At 40.1% G+C, this 22,083-nt stretch overlaps 1 protein-coding gene across 1 annotated transcript in view; it reads right to left on the reverse strand.

The window, feature by feature from the left end:
• LOC112426765 (uncharacterized) overlaps positions 1–18,520 on the reverse strand; it is a 122,076-nt gene extending 103,556 nt beyond the window's left edge. Inside the window, exons 1-2 of the mRNA XM_024793000.2 lie at positions 18,424–18,520; positions 14,245–14,591 (exon numbers count right to left, since the gene is read on the reverse strand). Of these exons, the coding sequence (XP_024648768.2) occupies positions 14,245–14,591; positions 18,424–18,520 (444 nt within the window). The remainder of the gene's footprint in view (positions 1–14,244; positions 14,592–18,423) is intronic.
• Positions 18,521–22,083: the final 3,563 nt, after the last annotated feature.

The raw sequence follows: 22,083 nt of genomic DNA on the forward strand, positions 1-22,083 counted from the left end.
GGGGATCTGTTTGACTGTACCAAGGCTTCCACCCTTTCAGATTCCATGGACATCAAAATATTGCGCCCTAGTTTTTACTTAAGACTTTGATACACCTGGGGCCAGTGAAGTAAGACATGGAAGAAAAATGCTGTGCCCCTTGGGACTGGAAAACTCAGCCACAGCCATCAGAAATTTCTGAAAATGCCAAGTAAATGTTGGTAATGAGGAAAACCGAACACACTCACTCAACAGCACTCGGTACAGCATTGTCTAAAAAAGAAAGACGTGAGATGTGCTAGGATCAAATGTATTTACATGGGTCTACCTCTGGACTCATAATTCACCAATCCATACACTCCAAACCCTTTCTGGAGGAACAGTTCTTTAATAGCATTCAAGGAAATTGATGAGCATTTGGAGACTTCATACATTTGCTAAGACTGAGATAGTCTCACAGCTGGTGTCATGAAACAGGAAAAGTCCTTTAGGGGTTAGACAGGTTCACTCTCCAAACTCATGGGATCCAATGGAAGTAAATCTGCTAAAGGCATTTACAGAGCAACCAACATGTTTCCCCAAATTTTCACATGAAGCACGAAGATACAAGAATGGAGTCCTAACACTAGACCTGACTTTTTGAGTGAAAAGCGTGGGATAGGGAATGAGGTGGTGAAAGTTACATGCTAGCATGCATGCTAAGCTGTCCACTATTAGTCCACCAATTTCATGAAGCCTTCTCTGACCTTTGGCTTCTGTTTTTCTTTCTCCAAACAAAAGAACCATAAAATCTTGGGAATCCCTTGAATAGAGAGCCACAGTAGTTCTTAATAAAAATCACAGTAGAAGGATTATGGCAACGTATAGAGTCTGCTGATACTCATACTGTGGACATGAGTTTGATTTTTAAATTTGTAATTAAGGTAATTTAGAATGATGACGAACAGAAGAACTCCCGATAGATGACACAAAGGCCTACTGGCATTATCCTTCATGTAAGGAAGGAAAAGTCTGTTTGACATCGGTAGAATGTTTGATGCCAAACAGGATGTCTCAGCACTATGATTCAGTAATTACTCTCACCATCTTTAAATAGAACCAAAACTTATTCTCAGTTACTGGTTAAGAATCTTCGAAGAATTAAGAAGTTATATGACTAACATGGTTGTCTATGCAATTGCTTCCGGACTCATCTAGGAAAGAACAGAGCATCTAACATGCAAGTCAGAGAACCTACATGACAAGGTGCCCCAAATTTGGGGCCAAGACCTAACAGTTTCTACTCAGTCACTTTTTTTTTTGAGATAGAGTCTCGCTGTGTTGCCCATGCTGAATTGCCGAAGCCCCATCTCAGCTCACTGCTGCCTCTCTGCCTCCCAGGTTCTAGCTATTCTCCTGCCTCAATCGAGTAGCTGGGATTATAGGCACCCACCACCACGCCCAGCTAATGTTTTATATTTTTAGTAGAGACAGGTTTCGGCATGTTGGTCAGGCTGGTCTTGGACTCCTGGCCTCAGGTGATCCACCCACCTTGGCCTCCCCAAAGTGCTAGGATTGCAGGCGTGAGCCACCGCACCTGGCTTCAGTCATGTTTTAAAACTAGCTTAGCTGTGCAATGAATACTCCTATATGTGGTTGTTTTTTTTTTTTAATCAGAGCCTGTGTCTACTGTAGAATCTATTCAACTGAAGGGTCTAACCTCTAATAACAGCATCCTTGTTTGCCTACTCTAAGTTCTTTATAAAATTTCCTCTAGTTTCTCTCCCCAGCTATGACCCCATCTCTCAAAGAGAGACCTGCTGAAAGCCTCGGACTCTAGGGTGCTTCCCCATGTGTTCAGCATTCTAACTCTACCACCAGCTTGTCCCCTCCAGGCCCATCCACAGTCCTGCTGCAGTCTGTGTTCTTCCTGCTACATTTGGGACCATCTCGCTGTGGAAGTAGAGAAATGCACTTCTCGGTTTCAAAAAGCAAAAGCTAGTGTTTCTTCTGTCTCAGAAGCCTGGGCTTACTTTAAACCACAGTGATTAAAGATCCTAGGCAACCAGGGATACCTTGAGTCTAGACATGACATAGGTTCATTGACAAGATTTTCACAGTGGAGCAGAGACAGGAGAAATGATGGGAAATCATTGCAGCCGTATGTGACTCTATGAAGCTGTTTGGCATCCATAGGCTTATGTCTGGAAGTTACTCATCTTTTTGTTTCCTTTCTTTTTTTTTTAAATTAGATGGAGTTTCGCTCTTGTTGCCCAGGCTGGAGTGTAGTGGTGCGATCTCAACTCACTGCAACCTCTGCCTCCCGGGTTCAAGTGATTCTTCTTCCTCAGGCTCCCAAGTAATTGGGATTACAGGCGTCTGCCACCACGCCTGGCTAATTTTTGTCTTTTTAGTAGAGATTGGATTTCATCATGTTGGCCAGGCTGGTCTCGAACTCCTGACCTCAGGTGATCCACCCGCCTCAGCCTCCAAAGTCCTAGGATTACAGGTGTGAGCCACCGTGCCCGGCCCACTGTTTCCTTAAAATGATTATACAAAATATATTCTTTGTGATAGCTGAAATAACACAAAGACTGCTACGTATTTTAGTAATAATACTAAAATGTAAGCAAAATATATTTGACAATACAAAGAATAAATAACACATTTATTCTTAATATTAATTGTGAATGAACAATAGTGATCTTTATTACCAGCAGTACATTATTTAAGTCATAAAAGTCAACATTTACTACTTCATGCCCTGCACTCTACCAAGAACATCACACATATTATCTCATTTAATGTTCATAATACGCTCATATGGCTATTATTATTATTACTACTACCCCTCATTTCCAGATGAAGAGATTAAAGTATTCAGAGTTTAAATTAAATGTCAGGTCTGGCTCCTTTAAAATGCATGAGCCAGGGATCAGACAGAAGCATTATGGTAGCAGAGCCTTTACTCTGAATCTCTGGGCCATTGATAGCCAGGCGGAGCATTTTCAGAGTGATTTCTGTGCTTAAGGATTTTTTGATGCACAAAATACAAAGAGACATGACAAATGAAGTCTGTGTCTTTGTGACTTGTCCTCCTGTAATTTTAACTGAACTGTACCAATACAAGACTTTTAAAATTCTGGGCTTGAGATATAAAAAGCCAGCATTATTATTATTTATTTATTTATTCTTTGAGATGGAGTCTCGCCCTGTCATCCAGGCTGGAGTGCAGTGGCGAGATCTCAGCTCACTGCAAGCTCTGCCTCCCGGGTTCACGCCATTCTCCTGCCTCAGCCTCCTGAGTAGCTGGGACTACAGGTGCCCGCCACCACGCCTGGATAATTTTCTGTATTTTTAGTAGAGATGGGGTTTCACCATGTTAACCAGGATGGTCTCGATTTCCTGACCTCGTGATCAGCCCACCTCGGCCTCCCAAAGTGCTGGGATTACAGGCGTGAGCCACCGTGCCCGGCCAAAAGCCAGTATTTTTAAGGGGATGATGAGTCATTACAAATCTGTACCTCATCAAATCAGGATATTTAAGCATAATGTAACTTGAGTGAGTTTCCATGTGATGCCTCTGCTCCACATGGGGGTCCTCTACCAAATCTGGCTTGTAGGGGCTACAGTGCTCTGAGAAACAGTATCATTAATTGCATAAAGGAAGGCAGGGAGTCCAAATCTGGACAGAAATGCATTGAAATGATCAAGCCAACGGTAAGTAGTGGCAAAGAAGAAGAACCTGGGCAGTCAGGAACTGTTGGAGACATTGGAGATGTTTATGGAACCTTGATTACGTTCCACCTATGAGGATAAAGGGATTGTTCTGAAGGACAGAAAACTGGTTTTCTATCTTAATTCTGCATATACAAAGACACTTCCTGCAGTGTTTGTTTATTCCTTTGGCTTTGTCCTCAAACTACAGACCAAGATGATTTTTTTCCTTGATATATAATTTTGAATTAATACCACCTGTTGCCATCCTATAACACCACCTGTCCCCATCCTAAATTGGCTCCTATTTCTCCCTATAGTCTCCAAATACCCCCGCCAATCTCCATGTTGCCATGTGGAATGACACAGTAAAGTTGTTTGGAATAGCATGATGTTTAAAACTATAAACCAATGTATCTGGTTTTATTGTTACCAAATCTCACTCTCCTTTTGTGCTACAGTTAGATGTTGGAGGGGAGAAGAGCTGTGCCATCAGGGGAAAGGTGGCTGCTGGGCTGGTTCACATGGCTGCAGCCCCCCCACCCCCCAACGCCCCCAGCTCAAATCAGACACTGAGACTGAAAAGCAGAGATGTTTTGGTTAGAAACAGGACAGGATAGGAAACAAAATAGCCAAAAGGCCCAAGTGGTGGAAATAAGTATTTCCAGTCTATCCTACGTGCCTTCGCATGGCTTCAATTGTTGAAGGCTATGTTCCCATTGGTTGGAAATTCAGGTTGGAAGAGGTCTACACCTCAGTAGAGTAGGCCACTGAAGAGATCATTTAAACAAACTTCTCTCCTTCAAAGTTCCCAGTGTGGGAGACTGCCACTTACTCATTATGCACATAATATTATCTAATATATACGTATTGTATATTATGTAGTATATATACCATGTTTATAATATACACTAATATATCATCTTAATATATGAACAATAACACGGCCCGATCTCAGCTCACTGCTGCCTCTGCATTTAATGTGTTATATATTAAATGTGTTATAAATAACACATTTATAATCAATAATTATATAATTATTAATATAAAATTGTAATTAGCATACATATTACTCGTATGTAAAATATATTCTATTTATGTATATATTAGTATTTATTTATATGTGATAATATATACATAATATTTATGTATATATTGTATTAATATGTATCCTTCCATACAGCTATTACATATATACCATCTATCAACATGTATATACATATGCACACACATAGAGATGGCATAGGAAATATGTCTTTGGACTGAATTTCTGCCCTGTGCCTTGATTTAGTCTCTCCCTAATCCTGGACTAGTGGAGAATTTTTTTGAGAACGAAAAATAAACTCTTTGTACTTCCTTTAAATTCCAGCAAGAGTTTGATTTATTATGAAGCAGAAAAACCATTTACTTTTTTATTTGAATTTGATACTGTGGCTATCATGAAACAACTGTTTAGCAAAGGCGAAAATCACAACTACATCTATTTTGTACATTTGTTTATGGTTTTGGATGTAAATCAACGTTAATTTTTGGGTAGAATTTGAGCACTGGCTAAATGACGTGCTATATATTTTCCTGCTTATCTGTTTGTGCACATCAGTAAAAGCTTGTCACTTTCCACAATACATAGGGTACTGATATTTTGTTATGTGGATTATACTTACAGTAGCTGTTTGGAAACCTTCTTAGTTAGCATTTGAAAGTATGAGTCCATATTTTTAAAAATTGAATGACTTTTTACCTTAATCACTGATAACTTTTGTATTCTTCTGATATTCAAAAAAATTTCCATCCTGGCTAACACGGTGAAACCCCGTCTCTACTAAAAATACAAAAAAACTAGCCGGGCGCGGTGGCGGGCGCCTGTAGTCCCAGCTACTCGGGAGGCTGAGGCAGGAGAATGGCGTAAACCCGGGAGGCGGAGCTTGCAGTGAGCTGAGATCCGGCCACTGCACTCCAGCCTGGGTGACAGAGCAAGACTCCGTCTCAAAAAAAAAAAAAAAAAAAAAAAAAAAAATTCACAAAAAGCATCCAAGTAAAAACAAAACAAAACAAGAAATCATTGCATAAGGAGAAAACGTATGCTGAGCACTTTTTACAAAAGTAATAAGCGGTCTCTTTTAAGAGTTTCATTACAGTAAAATACATTTTTTTTTCCCCTGTACCTGCTGAGACACTAGCAGTTTGGGACTCCTGAATTATATTATGTTTGGTAATTTCCTGTTGTATTAGTGAGTTTCCATTTGGTTATACAAATTTCCTGATAAAGCACCATTATTCCTATGGCTATGAGGAAAGTATAATCTGATTATGTAGCCACTTTTATTATAACTGTAGCTAATGTGATAATATACACCATGTTATTATAGAAATGTTTTGTGGTGTTTTCACTTTTGAAAAAAGGCTGACAGGCTCAGAGAAAGAACAGGAGAGACGAGGAAGATTGGAACAGATCAACAAAGTAGGCCCTTGAAAAAGCATGTCGACCCCACAGTTGTGTAATGCAATTTATTCTCCTGGGAAGAATGAAGAAACGGGGGGCTGTTCCTCTTGTCACAAATCAGGAAGACACACTGTGTCTGAAGGCAGAAATCACCTGTCTCTTGTGTCTAGGAGGAAACCTGTCAACAGGGTAGGCAATGAAGATTAGCTCATTAGACCAGATGGGTTCTCTCACTGAGACAGAGTACACCACTAAGTCATTCAAGTCCAACACATCTGACACCAACCAAGTATGATGCTTTACGGTGTAAGTGCAACAGTGAGAAAAACATGCTCCCTGTTTTTTAAGCAGCTTATGTCATTTAATAATGACAAAACAATGTCGTGGGAGGTGTGCAAACTAATAATTATAATGCATTGTAATGAATGCTATAAAAGAAGTTTTGACCAGATGTCTGGAAGGAGGAGTAGGAGCTCCAGATGGGAGAGATGGCCAGGGGTGTGTCGAGCAGGGGGAGTGGGCGTTGTGGTAGGAGCATGTGCAGAGACATTGGGGCTGGCAGGCTAAGGCGAGATGTGGGGACATGACGTGCCCTGACAAATACTCTGGATGTTATTCCATGGTGGGGATGGGGAAGGTGGTCCACAAAGGTTTTCAGGAAGAGCAATAACAGTTCAAATTTGTGTTCTGGAGTTTTGGAAAGATGAGCCTGGAAACAATGTGCAGGATGGGAAAGGAGGAGCAACTTCCCATTGAACAACTGGAAAGAGGAAAACCAGAGGAAAAGGGTGACCATCTAAATGAACGCCACATACCAAATTTGAGGAAAAGTGTATTTTTACAAATATATAAATGTATAAAAACATAAATATAAATTTGCAGATTGTTATAAGTACTTAAGGTAAAATCAGTTGAGTGTAGGAGTTGAAGGGAAAGTAGGATTCAAAGGAACTATGAGATTTCTGGCTTGGGTGACTAGGTAACCGGTTGTTTCCAATAATTCATAAGGAAACAGCTTGGCTATAGGTTTGATTTGAGATGCTCAGAGGCTACTAAACATATGCACTTGGAGCTCAGGAAACTTCTGAGTTCAGGGTATTGGTGGTAATTAGGGCTTGGGAAAAGGATGAATTAACCCACAGAGAGTAGAAGAAGGGGAGGAGAGGCCTGAGGATCAAACTCTGGGAAGACAGATCTTTAGGTAGCACACAGGGAAGAACTAGTGCGGGAGACCAAGAAGTGGGCAGAGGGGAAGGAGGAGAAAAAAAAAGGAAAAGATTGGTCACGCGCAGTGGCTCAGGCCTGTAATCCCAGCACTTTGGGAGACTGAGGCAGGCAGATCATGAGATCAAGAGATCGAAACCATCCTAGCCAACATGGTGAAACCCCATTTCTACTAAAAATGCAAAAAATTAGCCGGGAGGGGTGGCAGGCGCCTGCAGTCCCTGCTACTCGGGAGGCTGAGGCAAGAGAATCGCTTGAATCTGGGAGGTAAAGGTTGCAATGAGCCAACGTCATGCCACTGCTCTCCAGCCTGGTGACAGAGCAAGACTCTGTCTGAAAAAAAAAAAGAGAGAGAGAGAGAGAGAGGAAAAGGTAAAATGGTAGTTTAGAGAAGAGAGTCAGTTTCCAGATGAAAGATTCAACTATGTCAGAGGCCCCCAGGAAATTAAGAAAAATAAAGACTGAGAAGGGTCTCTACATGGAAAATTAGGAGGAATCAGAGATAGTGGAGGCAAAGTACTTTTTTCCAGAAGTGTGGTAGCAAAAGGAAGATATGAGGTAAGGAAGGGGTAAGGAAAGTTTATAGCTGGTGAGACTTGAGCTAGTGTGTACTGTGAGAAAACAAATAAGGTATGATATAAGGATCAGCCTTGGACTAGGGAAGGATAGGTACTGATGTGGAGCTAGAGTGGAAAAAATATGTGTGGTCAAGTTCACATATGGTATCGTTCTTCTGTGATACAAGTTATTCATCCCAATCCACTTGTATGTGAAATCACGCCTCTTTGTGGCCACAGAATGACTCAACTCAGCCTAGTCGTCTTGTGAAGATGTATTACTGTTCATAACAATTTCTAAGTGAAGGATGTGGAAAAATCACCACAAACATCAGCAATATAACAACAGCAACAACAAAATGGCAAACCCAAACCCCTTAACATATGTTGTATTTTTGATGAGTTAGCAGTATTGTGTCATCTTAGTGTTCAAGAGATAGAAAAAAGGTGATAAGACTTGAATTAACAGGTAACCTCCTTACCTGACACTGTATTCTACCTCACCTTTTTGAGAAAAAAAAGCAAATAAGTATGCTATTATACTATGAAGTGTACAGAAATAAACAATGTAAAATATCCCTCCTTATATTCACTATATATCTACATGTAAAGTGCTAGATATACAGTGAGATTTTATTGAACCTGATGCTCTGAGGCACTGAAAAATATTGAATCATTAAAAATATCAAATTATGTTCAATTTCCTACATGGTAAGGAAAGAAAAGCAAGACATTTAAAGATTTTCAATAGGATTGGGATTTAAAAAAATGTTTTTTGACCTCAGGATAAGCAGAAAACTAAATTTACTACATCTAACATGGGAATTATCCAGACTATAAAAGGAACTCAAAGAATGCAACAGCCAAAAAATCAAATAATTCAATTAGAAAATGGGCAAATGACTTGAGGAGACATCTCTCAAAAGAAGACATACAAATGGCCAAAAGGACCGGGCACGGGGGCTCTGGCTCATGCCTATAATCCCAGCACTTTGGGAGGCCGAGGCAGGTGTATCACCTGAGGTTAGGAGTTTGAGACCAGCCTGACTAACATGGTGAAACCTCGTCTCTACTAAAAATATCAAAATTAGCCAGGTGTGGTGGCATGCGCCTGTTGTCCCAGCTACTCGGAAGGCTGAACTGCTTAAACTCAGGAGGTGGAAGTTGCAGTGAGCCGAGATTGCGCCACTGCACTCCAGCCTGGGTGACAGAGGGAGACTCTGCCTCAAGAAAACAAAAAACAAAGAAAGAAACAAAAAACCAAATGGCCAACAGGTATATGAAAAGGTCCTCATCATTGCTAATCATTATGAAAATGCAAATCAGAACCACAATGAAATATCATCTCATCCTACTTAGAATGGCTATTACCAAAAATAAAAAAATTAACGAAGAATGCAGAGAAGGGAAAACTCTCATACACTGTTGGTGGGGATGTAAATTAATACAATCATTATGGAAAACAGTATGAAGTTTCCTCAAAAACTTCAGATAGAACTATCATATGATCCAGCATTCCAACTACTGAGTATATATCCAAAGTAAAGGAAATCAGTATATCAAAGAGATATATACACTTCCATGTTTATTGTAGCACTATACACAATAGCCAAAACATGAAATCAACCTGTGTGCATGAATGGATGAATGGATAAAGAAAATGTGGGATGTAAATGTACACAATGGAATACTATTCAGTCATAAATAAGAACAAAATCCTGTCATTCAATGCAACGTGGATGAGCTTCGAGGACATTACATTAAGTGAAATAAACCAGGCACAGAACAACAAATATTGCATGTTCTTAATCTTACACAGAAGCTAAAAAAGTTTATGTTATAGAAGAAGAGAGTAGAATAGTGCTTACTAGAGGCTGGGAAGTAAGGGATAGCCAGGTGTTGGTTGCTAAATACAAAATTACAGCTGGATAAAAGGAGTAAGTTCTAGTGTTCTATAGTACTATAGCGTGACAGTAATTAACAATTTCTTGTATATTTTAAAATAGCTAGAAGAGCAGATTTTGAATGTTTCCAACACAAAGAAATGATAAATGTTTGAAGTGGTATATGTGCTAATTAGTCTGATTTGATTATTACACATTGTATACATGTATTGAAATAACACTCTGTATCCCATAAAGGTGTACAATTATTATGTATCAATTAAAAATAATTGACTGGGCACGGTGATTCATTTCTGTAATCCCAGCACTTTGGGAGGCCAAGGCAGGTGGACTGCTTGAGGCCAGGAGTTCGACACCAGCCTGGCCAACATAGTGAAACCCCATCTCTACTAAAGATACAAAAATTAGCTGAACATGGGGACGTGTGCCTGTAATCCCACCTACTTGGGAGGCTGAGGCAGGAGAATTGCTTGAACCCAGGAGGCAGAGATTGCAGTGAGCCGAGATTGCACCACTGCACTTAATGTTAGCTCTTAATGAACCACTAGAAATCATGGAAATATCCTGCTTTATGAGGCAAAAGAGTTTGGGTCAAATATATTAGAATTTGAAAATGTCTCTGCAGAAATGAACTCAACTCAAGCAAGTGCACATTTGTAGATGGTGTTTCTGATTCTGGTTTCAGCTGTGATGTATGACATTGACCATTGACCTGTATGGACCTCAGAATTCTTAGTTGTAATGCAAAATGTTTGTCGAAGATGATCTTCAAGGGCCTGTTCAGATTTAAAGTGCTGTGTTTCTATATTATATGTAGTTAGCCAAGATTTTCCAATTCGGGGTTATCTCTCCTGGATCATTTCCTTCAGTTGTCAAATATTCTTTAAAAATATCTCCCATTAATTTTTTTCTCTGTTTACCTCCAGCAACCACAACTTTTCTCATAACAAAAAATTTTTGATTGGGTTGTGTATGCTGGTTGTCTTTACTTCCTCACTTTTCATACTAACTTCAAATCCTCTCCAATCGGGCTCCCATCCACACAACTTCACTGAAACCACTCTTGCTAAGACTAAGAGTAACCTTCATTTTGGCAGATCCCTTGGTCAGTTCTCCATCTTTATTTCATTCATTCAATCCGGTTAGCTGTTCTCTCCTATATGAAACAATTATTTCTGTAATCTTTCATGCACCACGCTTGCCTCCTGTTTTCTCCTATCTCACTGGATGGAATTCCCTGCTGGCTATTCTTCCCATTCTCTAAACCAGTGTGTCCAATAGAAATATGACATGAGCCACATATGTGATTTTTAATATCCTAGTATTTAATTTACATGTTAAAAATGTAAAAAGAAATCAATAAAATTGATTTTAATATTACATGTAATTAATTAAATATATACAAATACTATAATTTCAATAAGTGATATAATTGAGATACTTCGCATTCTTCTTTTAAAAATAAATACTTAAGTTTTCGAAATCCTGTGACTTAACCGTACATCTCAGTTGGGATGAGCATATTTCAAATTTCTAAAATAGTCACCATATTGGACTGCCATATTGGACAGTGAGGTTCTGAATGTTGGATGGCCCAGGGTTCAATCCTGGAGCCTCTCCTATTTTCTGTGTATAGCCTTTCTCTCTGGGTAACTTGGCTGAGTATCTATTACCTATATGCTGCTTCAGTCATTCAATAAGTGTTTATTGAGTGCCTAATATGTATCAGGGTACTGTGTTTTGGGTACCAGAGGATACAATAGTAAACAAAATAGCCATAAATCCTCACCCTAAAGGGGACCATTTTCTAGTAAGAGAGAGACAGACAATAAATAAAATAACTGAGTCAATTATACAATACAACAGAAGGTGAAAAGTGCTATGGTAGGAACAGAAAAGTGGGAAGCAATGTCAGAGAGGCAAAGAGGGGGTCTTTTTGTGGACTATTGAAAGGACTTTGGGTTTTACTGTGTCAAGATGGGGAGTCATTAGATGGCTTTAAGTAGAGGAAATACCTGGTATGATTTTCATGATAAATGAACATCAAGTTGTAAAGATTGTTTTGGCTGCTGTTTTGAGAATATACAATAGAAGTGGTGAGGGTGGGCGGAGGACATTGTAAACAGTAGGAGGTTGTTGCAATACTCCAGGCTGGAGATGATAGGGGCTTTGACCTGTTACTAGGGGAAGTGGTGAGAAGTTGTCAGATTCTGAAAGAAGTAGTTCAGGCCAAATATATAAATATGGGAATCATCAATACATACCTAATTTGTCAAATAGGATAGCCACCTGCCACATATGGCTATTTAAACTTAAACCAATCAAAATAAAATAACATTAAAATTCAGTTCCTCAGCCACACCAGCCTAACCTGATTTCAAGTGCTCAATATGCACACGTGGCTGGCGGCTGCTGCATTGGACAGTGAAGATTTGGAGTATTTCCATCGTCAGAGAGGAAAGTTCTATTTGGCAGTGCTCATACACATGACATTTAGTGTTCTGGCTTCCTCGCAAGTCAACTGCCTGCTGGATTTGTCCACTTAAAAATTAGGTTAATGTTATATTAATATATGTCCAATAAGCATCTCATATGTAACATGGTCAGTATTTTTGTCCCAGTCTTCAGCTCTATGGTTTCCATTCCCCAGCCTGTGTTCCCTTCATTTTCTCCATCCTGGTAAATGGAATCACCATCTGTGCTGTTGTCCCAAATTAGGGGGTTCCTGATTCCTCTTTGTCTTCCCACCCATCCTCATCACTTTCAATCCATTAGCAGGTTGGTTTGCTTGTAATATATATCCTGACTATGACCATCTCTGAGCATCTCCACTTCTATCACTCTGATAAAAGCTACCAGCATCTCTCACTCGGATATTGGGAGACAGCTTCTAAGTTAGTGGCTTTTAGTCCTGATTGTACATTAGAATCACCTGGGAGTTGAAAACGACACCATGAAAAAGAATGCCTGGGTGCTGTTCCATGAAAACAGGTGGGGCTTGTCTTTGTAAAAGCTCTCCAGGTGATTCAAATGTGCAACCAGGGCTGAGGACCCCTATCCTCCCCTCCACCTTCACACCTTCATTGGCTGCTCTCCACAAAGGAGCTGTGTATCTCCAGCAGCTAGAAAAGAATTTGGCAACAAATAAATATGTCTGGATGCCTTCTTCATTTGCTTCATTTAACTTATAAGAGATCCTTTTAAAGTCTTCAGAGAAAAGATAGTGACCACAACGATGATGAAGACGATTTATGGAGTGCTTACTATGTACTAGGCATTGTGCTTATTGAATCCTGAAAATAGTCCCTTGAGATGGGCACAAAACACCCATTTTACAGATGAGATTTAGCAAGGCAAAGTAACTGGTTTGGGGCCTCTAAGGCAGTTAAGTGTGAGAACCCAGGTCTGCCTAAGGCCAAGTTCTGACTCCCAAAAACCACACAAACAAAACTCGTAGCCCTTAATAAATACGTATGAAGCAAATACAATAAATAGCAACTGGTGCATTTTAGAGACTTGTCAAACACTGATATTTAGTTTACGGCTAAGAAAAACAAAAAACTCTCATTTTTTTAAATCCCAATATTGTCTGCAGGGTCACTCCTGCATCTTTTCTGCTCCTGTGGAGGACTCAAGTGCTGCCCTGCATTCCTCTTTTTGCCAGTTATTTGTGCAACATGCAGTTTTAGCCTGAAGAATTCCATCTCCTAGCAGCTACCAGGGTTACTTGCAGCCTCAATGATCTTCCTTTGAGGAGAGGGAAAAAATCCCCTAACTTTGTAATACAGTCCAGCGATGCATGAGAAGCCTTTGTCAAATCATGGGGGGGGGGGGGTGGGGAAAGGAAAATAAAAATGCCGTTCTCCTCTGGAATGTCTCCTAGGACTAGTGAAAAAATGCTAATTCTGACAACAGAAAAATCATTTTAAAATCAAAGCACCTTTGAGTTATATTAGAAATGAGATTAAAATGAGAAGTGGTGAAAGAAAATAATTACATTCTTTCAATCTAGCAGCATCTTATCCCCTCCAGCTCTGTTCTGGTTTATGATGCCCTAGATATTCTCCCAGGAATGATTTCTCCGTGATTCCCTATAGACTTGCTTTGTGTGCAGGTTGCATGAAAAGGTAGAGGGATGCATGGGCTCTCTGGATTCCCCCAGAATAGGCTGATGGGAGGTTGGAACCTTTTTTCTCCTCTCTTTAACAAAACCCATAGCTCACTATTTTTATTTTTAATTACTCCAAGATTAATGCGCAAAAGTGTGCTGATGCTATTAGCCTTCACTATACCGGCTGTATCTGAATACTCCAAGAGATCAAGTTAAAAGTGGGCCAGAGCGCTTATAAAAGATGGATTTTTCCTTAAGGGCGCGCGCGCGCGTACACACACAGACACACACACACACACCACACACACCACACACACCGGAGCCCCTCACCCTGCAGCCTGGAACGCCCCTCTCCACCGCGAATGGGGCTCGTGGAGCCTGCAAAGGAGTCGGCCTTTGGAATGCGCTCTGGGAAAAGGGAGAGCCCTCGGGACGCGCTGTCACCAGGGACGCCTTGCTCCTGGTGCGCCGCTCCCACGTCCCCCGGCCTCCCCCGCCCTGAGTGTGGAAGTGGCGCTCATTCAGCCTTCGGGGGGCATTTCTGCATTCTTTTCCAACAAGATGACGGCCCTTCGCGGCGCCCCTTCCTCCGGCGCCTCTGCCAAGGAGCTGGGGGCGGGAGCCGCGCGCCCAGCCCGCGGCCCAGATGGCGGAGCAGCCCCGAGCGGGGACATTTTCTCAGGCTTTCAAAAAGAGCACTTTCTTTCCTGCCTAATATTTAGCTCCTTCAAATGCAAATGGAGAGGTTGCGCTCCAAGGTTAGCATAACAATTATGGGAAAGCTTTAAATCTGATGCGTTTGTTTACATGATGAAAGGCGAGCAGGATCCGAAAGCTCCAAGGCCCCGGCTTTTCAGCAACTATTTTCTAACTAGTGAACGGCGAGTCAATTTTAGATCACAAAGAAAACCAATTTATATCACGGTGTAGGCTAATTTTGGAGGGAGTTCCACATTATCGATTTTTTTTTTTTTTTTTCTTAAATGACCGCTGCTGGAAGAGTGATTTTTCCTTTTCCTTGGCGTCCTGAAGTTTGGTGTGAGCTAATTGGTGTTAGTGATAGGCAGTGAGGTCTTCGTTACTGAGGACAATGCGAATCAGGGGATGAGGTGAACGCAGGTAGAGAGTTTTTAAAGATACTTGGTAGGGTTTTAGCATAAAATGCATGAAAGCATCTTAGTTCGCCTGTTAAAGGTTTTATTTTCTATTCGGCTTATCTGTTTTGTTATTTCAAAAAGGGATGTGTGGTTTTAAGTACTGCTGATGGATATCAGACACAGACTTCAGAGGAATGGCATTATCCCACTATAAAACCATTAATTTCCAGGTATCGACAGTGAGAACTGGGCGAAGCACATGAGATGTCTAAGACTTGCCAGGAAAAAGACCATGAAGGACCTGCCTGTGGTCAAGAAAGACATCTCACTTCCTCTTTCCCTCTCTCCCTCCCTTCCTCCCTTCCACTTCCTGCCTAGGAGACTTTTTCCAAACTTTCTTCCCGGGGCCATCCTCTCACCTGTCATACAACGAAAAGTGAATTCTTGTTACCGGAAAGGGGCTCAATCCAGATCCCAAGAGAAGGTTCTTGGATCTCACACAAGAAAGTATTCCAGGCAAGTTTATTAAGAAAGCAAGCTTGTTGAAAGCAAATTTATTAAGAAAGCAAAGGAATAAAGAATGACAACTCCATAGACAGAGCAGCAGCTTCAGCTGCTCCATGGATAATACTTAACGGTTATTTCTTGATTATATGTTAAACAAGGGCTGTATTCTTCATGAATCTTCTCAGAAAGGGGTGGACAATTCCCGGAACTGAGGGTTCCTCCCCCTTTTAGACCATACAGGATAGCTTCCTGACGTTGCCATGGCATCTGTAAACTGTCATGATGTTGTTGGGTGTGTCTTTTAGCGTGTGAATGCATTATAATGAGCGTATAATGAGCAGTGAGGACAACCAGAGGTCACTTTCTTTGCCATCTTGGTTTTGGTGGGATTTGGTAGCTTCTTTACCAGGTGCTGTTTTATCAGCAAGGTCTTTATGACCTGTATCTTGTGCTGACCTCCTATCTCATCCTGTGTGGACCTCCCATCTCATCCTGTGTCTAATACCACCTGGGAATACAGCCCAGTAGGATCTCAGTCTTATTTTACCCAGTCCCTATTCAAGATGGAGTTGCTTTGGTTCAAGCACCTCTGACACCCTTACTGAAATTCTGTGAGATCTCAGCCTCACAGAGGAGTCATCACTGGGAGACACAGGAGGGGAACGAAGACCCTTGGAAGCTTATTGTCTATTGGCTTCATTGACAATATATTGGAAAATAGTTTATAAAACGCTACTATTTACAATGCTGACTACTTTGAAAGTTTACAAGTGCATAGAATTTAACAATGTTTTCCCATTTGAGAGAGTATTTATGACCAACAGAAATATGCCATTTTCAATGTTAATATTCAGCTACAAAACCATTTTTTTTTCTTGCAGTATGGGTACAGTTGAGCTGAAATGCCTGTTCTAACAAAGAGAGCCTGGGTAAGTGTACATGCTCCATTGCCTGACAGCTATAAAGTAGTCATTTTCAACTTCAGTGTGCAGCAGAATCACTTGAAGAACTTCTAGCCTAAAAGAATCAAAGAACTGTATAATTTCGAGAAAACACAAGATGCCAAAATTTTCCTAGTGTGGATGGCTCAATCAACACAGATTGAGTGTTGATTGAGCCATCCACACTAGGAATTAAGTGAAATTGAGGGACTATTCTTAAATGTAAATATTTTTCTAATACAGGTTTTTAGAGATCGCTGACTTGACCTATTTAGGAACTCAAAGCAAATAGAGTCTTCTGGTGTAACAGATAAGCATTAGAAAACACTAGGTCTACCTGGCCGAATGAATGGATTCACAAAGAGGGGTGGTATATAAATGAAATCTATTTAACTGATCTTGAACTACATCGAGATCCACTGCACTGAAGATTCCCCTTGGCTCTCTTAGTAATCATGCCCCTTTTATCAGTTACTCTATGTTTTGGTCTCTTCTGGAGTGTTCTTTTTCTCTGAAACCCTTGACAAGCTCCTTCTGATTCACGATTAAGGCAACTCTTCAAACCCAACTCCTCAAATAAGCCTTCAGGACAGAGAGGTTGAGATTTTCATGTGAGATCCTAGCCATCCTGAAGTGAAATCTTACAACTCCTTTTCATTCATCTAACCATTTAATATAATAAAACATACTAATCTTCTGCTTCTGCTTGGTGTCTATATGAGTATGCTGATTTTTCCCATTTTATTTTAAATTGTATATCCTGAAAGGGCTAGACATCTTCATTCTGACTTTTCATAATGCCTAGTATAGAGCCACACAGAAATAGATACATGAAAACAAATGATTTTGATGATGATGCCTCATGAAGTAGCCTGGCATTAAGTTACTGTCTGTTTACATGCTACTAAGTTAAATGGATGAAATATATCTTCTGTAAAAGCCTAGCTTACAACAGGGCCCGGTGGCTCATGCCTGTAATCCCAGCACTTTGGGAGGCCCAGGCGGGTGGATTGCCTGAGGTCAGGAGTTCAAGACCGGCCTGACCAACATGGAGAAACCCGTCTCTACTAAAAATACAAAAAATTAGCCGGGCATAGTGGCACATGCTTGTAGTCCCAGCTACTCAGGAGGCGGAGGCAGGAGAATCGCTTGAATCTGGGAAGCGGAGGTTGCGGTGAGCCTAGATCGCACCATTGCACGCCAACCTGGGCGACAAGAGCAAAACTCCATCTCAAAAACAAAACAAAAATACCCCAAAACAACAACAACAACAAAACAAAACAACCAAACAAAAAACCTACCTTAGGCTAGCAACTTGGCCATGTACACATGTCAGGCTAGTTGAGAGGCAAGTAGTAAAATTGTACGAGACGTTTTACTCAAGTCATATTTTTATGTGCACTAAGGAAATATACAGCATCAGAAGTCATATGTAAATCATTGTAAAATAAACAAACACCTATAATTTATCTTTCATTTAATGGGTATCATAACATGCTGGAGAATAGTGATCTAGAAGACAAGGGATCCTCACCAATGACAACCTTTGTGATTTTTGTGTTGAGGATGGGAGGCAATGCTGTTGAAATATACAGTGTTCAGCAAGTCCTTTATTTCACCCTTTTCTCATTGACAGCAAGAGGAGTAGACAATCCTTGCATTTCTTTCTGAATTATATAAATTGCGTCTGCTTTGGTTTACTTAAACCACATTATACATGCACATACAGTAGGGTCAGCATTGGTTTAAACAGGCGACTCTATTATGATAATATTGTCAACACCCATTAAAATTATTGTGATCTCCTCTCTATGTGTTACCATCTCCTTGGATTTGTGGGAAACGCTCTGTTGATTGTTTTTCAGTGTAAAGGAGTCATTTTCTTTGAGCAACTGCTATTTCTACCTGGACATTCGAGTCATTGAGGAGACATTTAATTTAGGGACGGAGCAGATCTTCTTTACCCTTGCCGTTATCCTGTGTCACAGCTGACTGCTTTAGTGCCAATAAAATGCTCAGGGCTCTGGTTTTACTGGGCAAAGCACTGAGTGTCAAAGTCATTCCTATTAAATATTAACATCATTTACTAAGAATATAATTAGAAATAAAATAAACTAGCATATAAAATTTGTATCTTAATCATCCTCTGCTCTTGTTCAGGTATTGAAAATTGTTTTCTTGGTCCTAAAGGCAGAGCTAGGAGTGAGGGTTTTAAGGGCATTAAACTACCACTGCGGAGAGACAGTCATAGTATTTTTTCCACAGGTATTTTGAGAGACCTGAGGTTTTTGGAGGTCAAATTACGAGTATGTCAAGGTATGTGTGTGTGAGTATGTGTGTGTATTTTGAGATGAGGGAGGAAATGGAGGGGGGAAATTAGATGGAAGAAACGGGAAAGCGATAGAATAAATAAGGATCTTGGGTGTTTTCTAGTTCTTAAAACCATGGATTGAATTCAATAGGTCAATTTTATGTAAATACAGTGTAGAGGGCAGATATCCAGAAATAACAGATTTTTATTCTCCAGAGGAAAAGGGAGAATTAACAAGAGCAGAAACTTCTGAAACAGGGTATTCCATATCCTTACTGATAAGAACCGTAAGGCTTGAATTTATTTATTTTGTGTAACTGTTTTGTTTACCAATTCTCCTGCCGGTGGACATTGGGGCTGTTTCCATTTATTCTGCTATTATAAAAAATGCTGCTACAATCATTATTATACTTGTTTCTTGGCACACAGGTGCCACATCATCCCTAGGGCATCTTGCCTTTGTGATGCATTATTAATTTCTATTCTGTCTAGTCTATAATTTTTATTAACAGAATAGTAACCCCTAAACTGATTTCATGTGTTTGCACAGTAGAATTAAATTGGCATGTACTTCTTCAGCTTTGCACGATAATGGCAGAATTATTTTCTAAAAAGAAAGCACTCCTGCCACAGTGTATACGAGTTCCAGTTACTCTATATTCTTCCTAACACATTGTGTTGTCAGAATTTTAAATTTTGTCAACCTGAGGGTGGTAAAATTTTACCTCATTTTGGTTTTTATTTTCCTCTCCTTGATTATCAATGAGGTTGATCATTTTTCATGTTTATTGCTCACTCATGTTTTGTCGTTTCCGTATAATTTGCTATTAGGAATAATCTCACGTTGATCCTCAGATGATTATATATATTACAAATAATCTTTATTACTCTGTGGCTGGGATTTTCATTCTTCTTAAGATATCTTTTGATAAACAGAAGTTCTTAGCTTTAAATGACATCACTTTTTTTTTTATTTTACTTTTTTTTTTTTTGGTCTTATTTAAGAAATCCTTCTACCAAAAAGACATCACATTCTTTTTTAAAAAGTGTTAAGCCCTCCATCAGTCTGAAACTGTTTTTTTGCCTATGATGTGAGGCAGAAGTCCAATTGCACTTTTTCTAAAGGGGTAACTGGTCATCCATGTTTTATGAAGCATTATTTATTAACTGGCCCCTGCTTTCCTATTGGTGTATGATGTTATTTCAATCATATGTTAGATTTGCATATATACCTGGGTCTATCTTATGGCCCTCAGTTGTGTTCTGTTAGTGTATTTCACTATATATGTCCTGATTCTACACCATCTGAATTAAGAATGGTTTGTTTGTGTTCACATCGGGGAGAGGATGAACACTTACTTGACTCTTCTTCATGAGCGTCTTGACTATTCTTGATCCTTTGCTCTTTCACATACATTTTAGAATCAGCTTCATAGATTCCATGTAAAGTCCTTTCTGAGTTTTGGTTGAAATTGCCATGAATCTGCAGTTCAATTGGAGGAGTTGACATATTCTCTGATATCACAATATTGTATTTTCTCATCCATGAGTATGATAAATCTCTCCATTTATTTATCCTTTCTTTAAACAAAAGTTGATAGTTTTCTCTTTGAAGATCTCACATGGGTTTTGTTCTGGATACATAATATTTTGGTGGCATTAGAAATGTGGTATTTTAAATCCATTAAATGCTCTATGTATTGCTCTTCTATGGTAATGCGATTGACTTTTATGTATCAACCGTATCTAGCAACTTTATTGCACTGTCTTACTAAGTTTGATAGTTTATCTACAGATTGACTTGGGTTATTTCTTACAAGATGAAGAGCATCTTGTAAGAAAAATAATAATTTTATTATTTCCTTTCCTTATTACTTTAACTTTTCTTTTCTTTTTCTTTTTTTCTGCTTCCCTGCCTCTTTTCTTCCCTATTTCCTTGTTTTCTTCTCCCCCTCTGATGCTTCCTGTTTGTCTCCTACATCCACTTTTTTTTTTTTTTTTTTTTTTTTGGTATTAATTAGGACCTTTAGAATAGTTAAGTGGAAATAGGCGGGGCGCGGTGGCTCAAGCCTGTAATCCCAGCACTTTGGGAGGCCGAGGCGGGCAGATCACGAGGTCAGGAAATCGAGACCATCCTAGCTAACACGGTGAAACCCCGTCTCTACTAAAAAATACAAAAAACTAGCCGGGCGTGGTGGCGGGCGCCTGTAGTCCCAGCTACTCGGGAGGCTGAGGCAGGAGAATGGCGGGAACCCGGAAGGCGGAGCTTGCAGTGAGCTGAGATCCGGCCACTGCACTCCAGCCTGGGCGACAGAGCGAGACTCCGTCTCAAAAAAAAAACAAAACAAAACAAAAAACAAACAAACAAAACAGTGGAAATCGCATGTCTTTCCAAGATTTTAAAATTAGTTCTTTGGGCCGGGCATGGTGGCTCACGCGTGTAATCCCAGCACTTTGGGAAGCCAAGGCAGACAGATCACCTGAGGTCAGGAGTTTGAGACCAACCTGGCCAATGTGGCAAAACCCCGTCTCTACTAAAAATACAAAAATCAGCCAGGTGTGGTGGCGGGTGCCTGTAATCGGGAGGCTTAGGCAGGAGAATCGCTTGAACCCTGAAGGCGGAGGTTGCAGTGAGCCGAGATTGCGCCACTGCACTTCAGTCTGGGCAGCGAGCAAGACTCCTTCTCAAAAAACAACCAAAAAAAGGAGTTCTTTTAATGTTTTACTATTAAGTATGATGTTTTCTGTAAAGTATGTATGCGTGTGTAACTATATGAAGATAAGTTTTGATGAAGAGCTTAGGCTGGTTTTTTTTTTTTTTTTTTGAGACAGAATCTTGCTGTGCTGCCCAGGCTGGAGTGCAGTGGCATTGTCTTGGCTCACTGAAACTTCCGCCTCCCGGGTTCAAGCGATTCTTGCCTCAGCCTCTCAAGTAGCTGGGATTACAGGCGCGTGCCACCACGCCGGCTCATATTTGTATTATTAGTAGAGACAGGGTTTCACCATGTTGGCCAGGCTGGTCTCGAACTCAAACTTAGGCTGTTTTCAACTCAAGAATGAACACTGATTTTTATCAACGCTTTTTCTCCTATCTCTTTAATCATATTTTTCCTATAATTCGTTAATACGGTAAATTATATTAATACATTTTCTAAAGTTGAAGGAAATTTACATTTTTCAAGAAATTAAAATTGGAATTTAAAATTTTGTATTGTAGCAGTAAAAAGAGCACACAATAAAATTTACCATCTTAACCATTTCTAAGTGTAGAGTCAGTAGTGTTAAATGTGTCTACTTTGTTGTGCAGCCGATC

Source organism: Macaca nemestrina, chromosome 5 (genome assembly GCF_043159975.1).
Source record: "Macaca nemestrina isolate mMacNem1 chromosome 5, mMacNem.hap1, whole genome shotgun sequence".
Classification (NCBI taxonomy): Eukaryota; Metazoa; Chordata; class Mammalia; order Primates; family Cercopithecidae; genus Macaca; species Macaca nemestrina.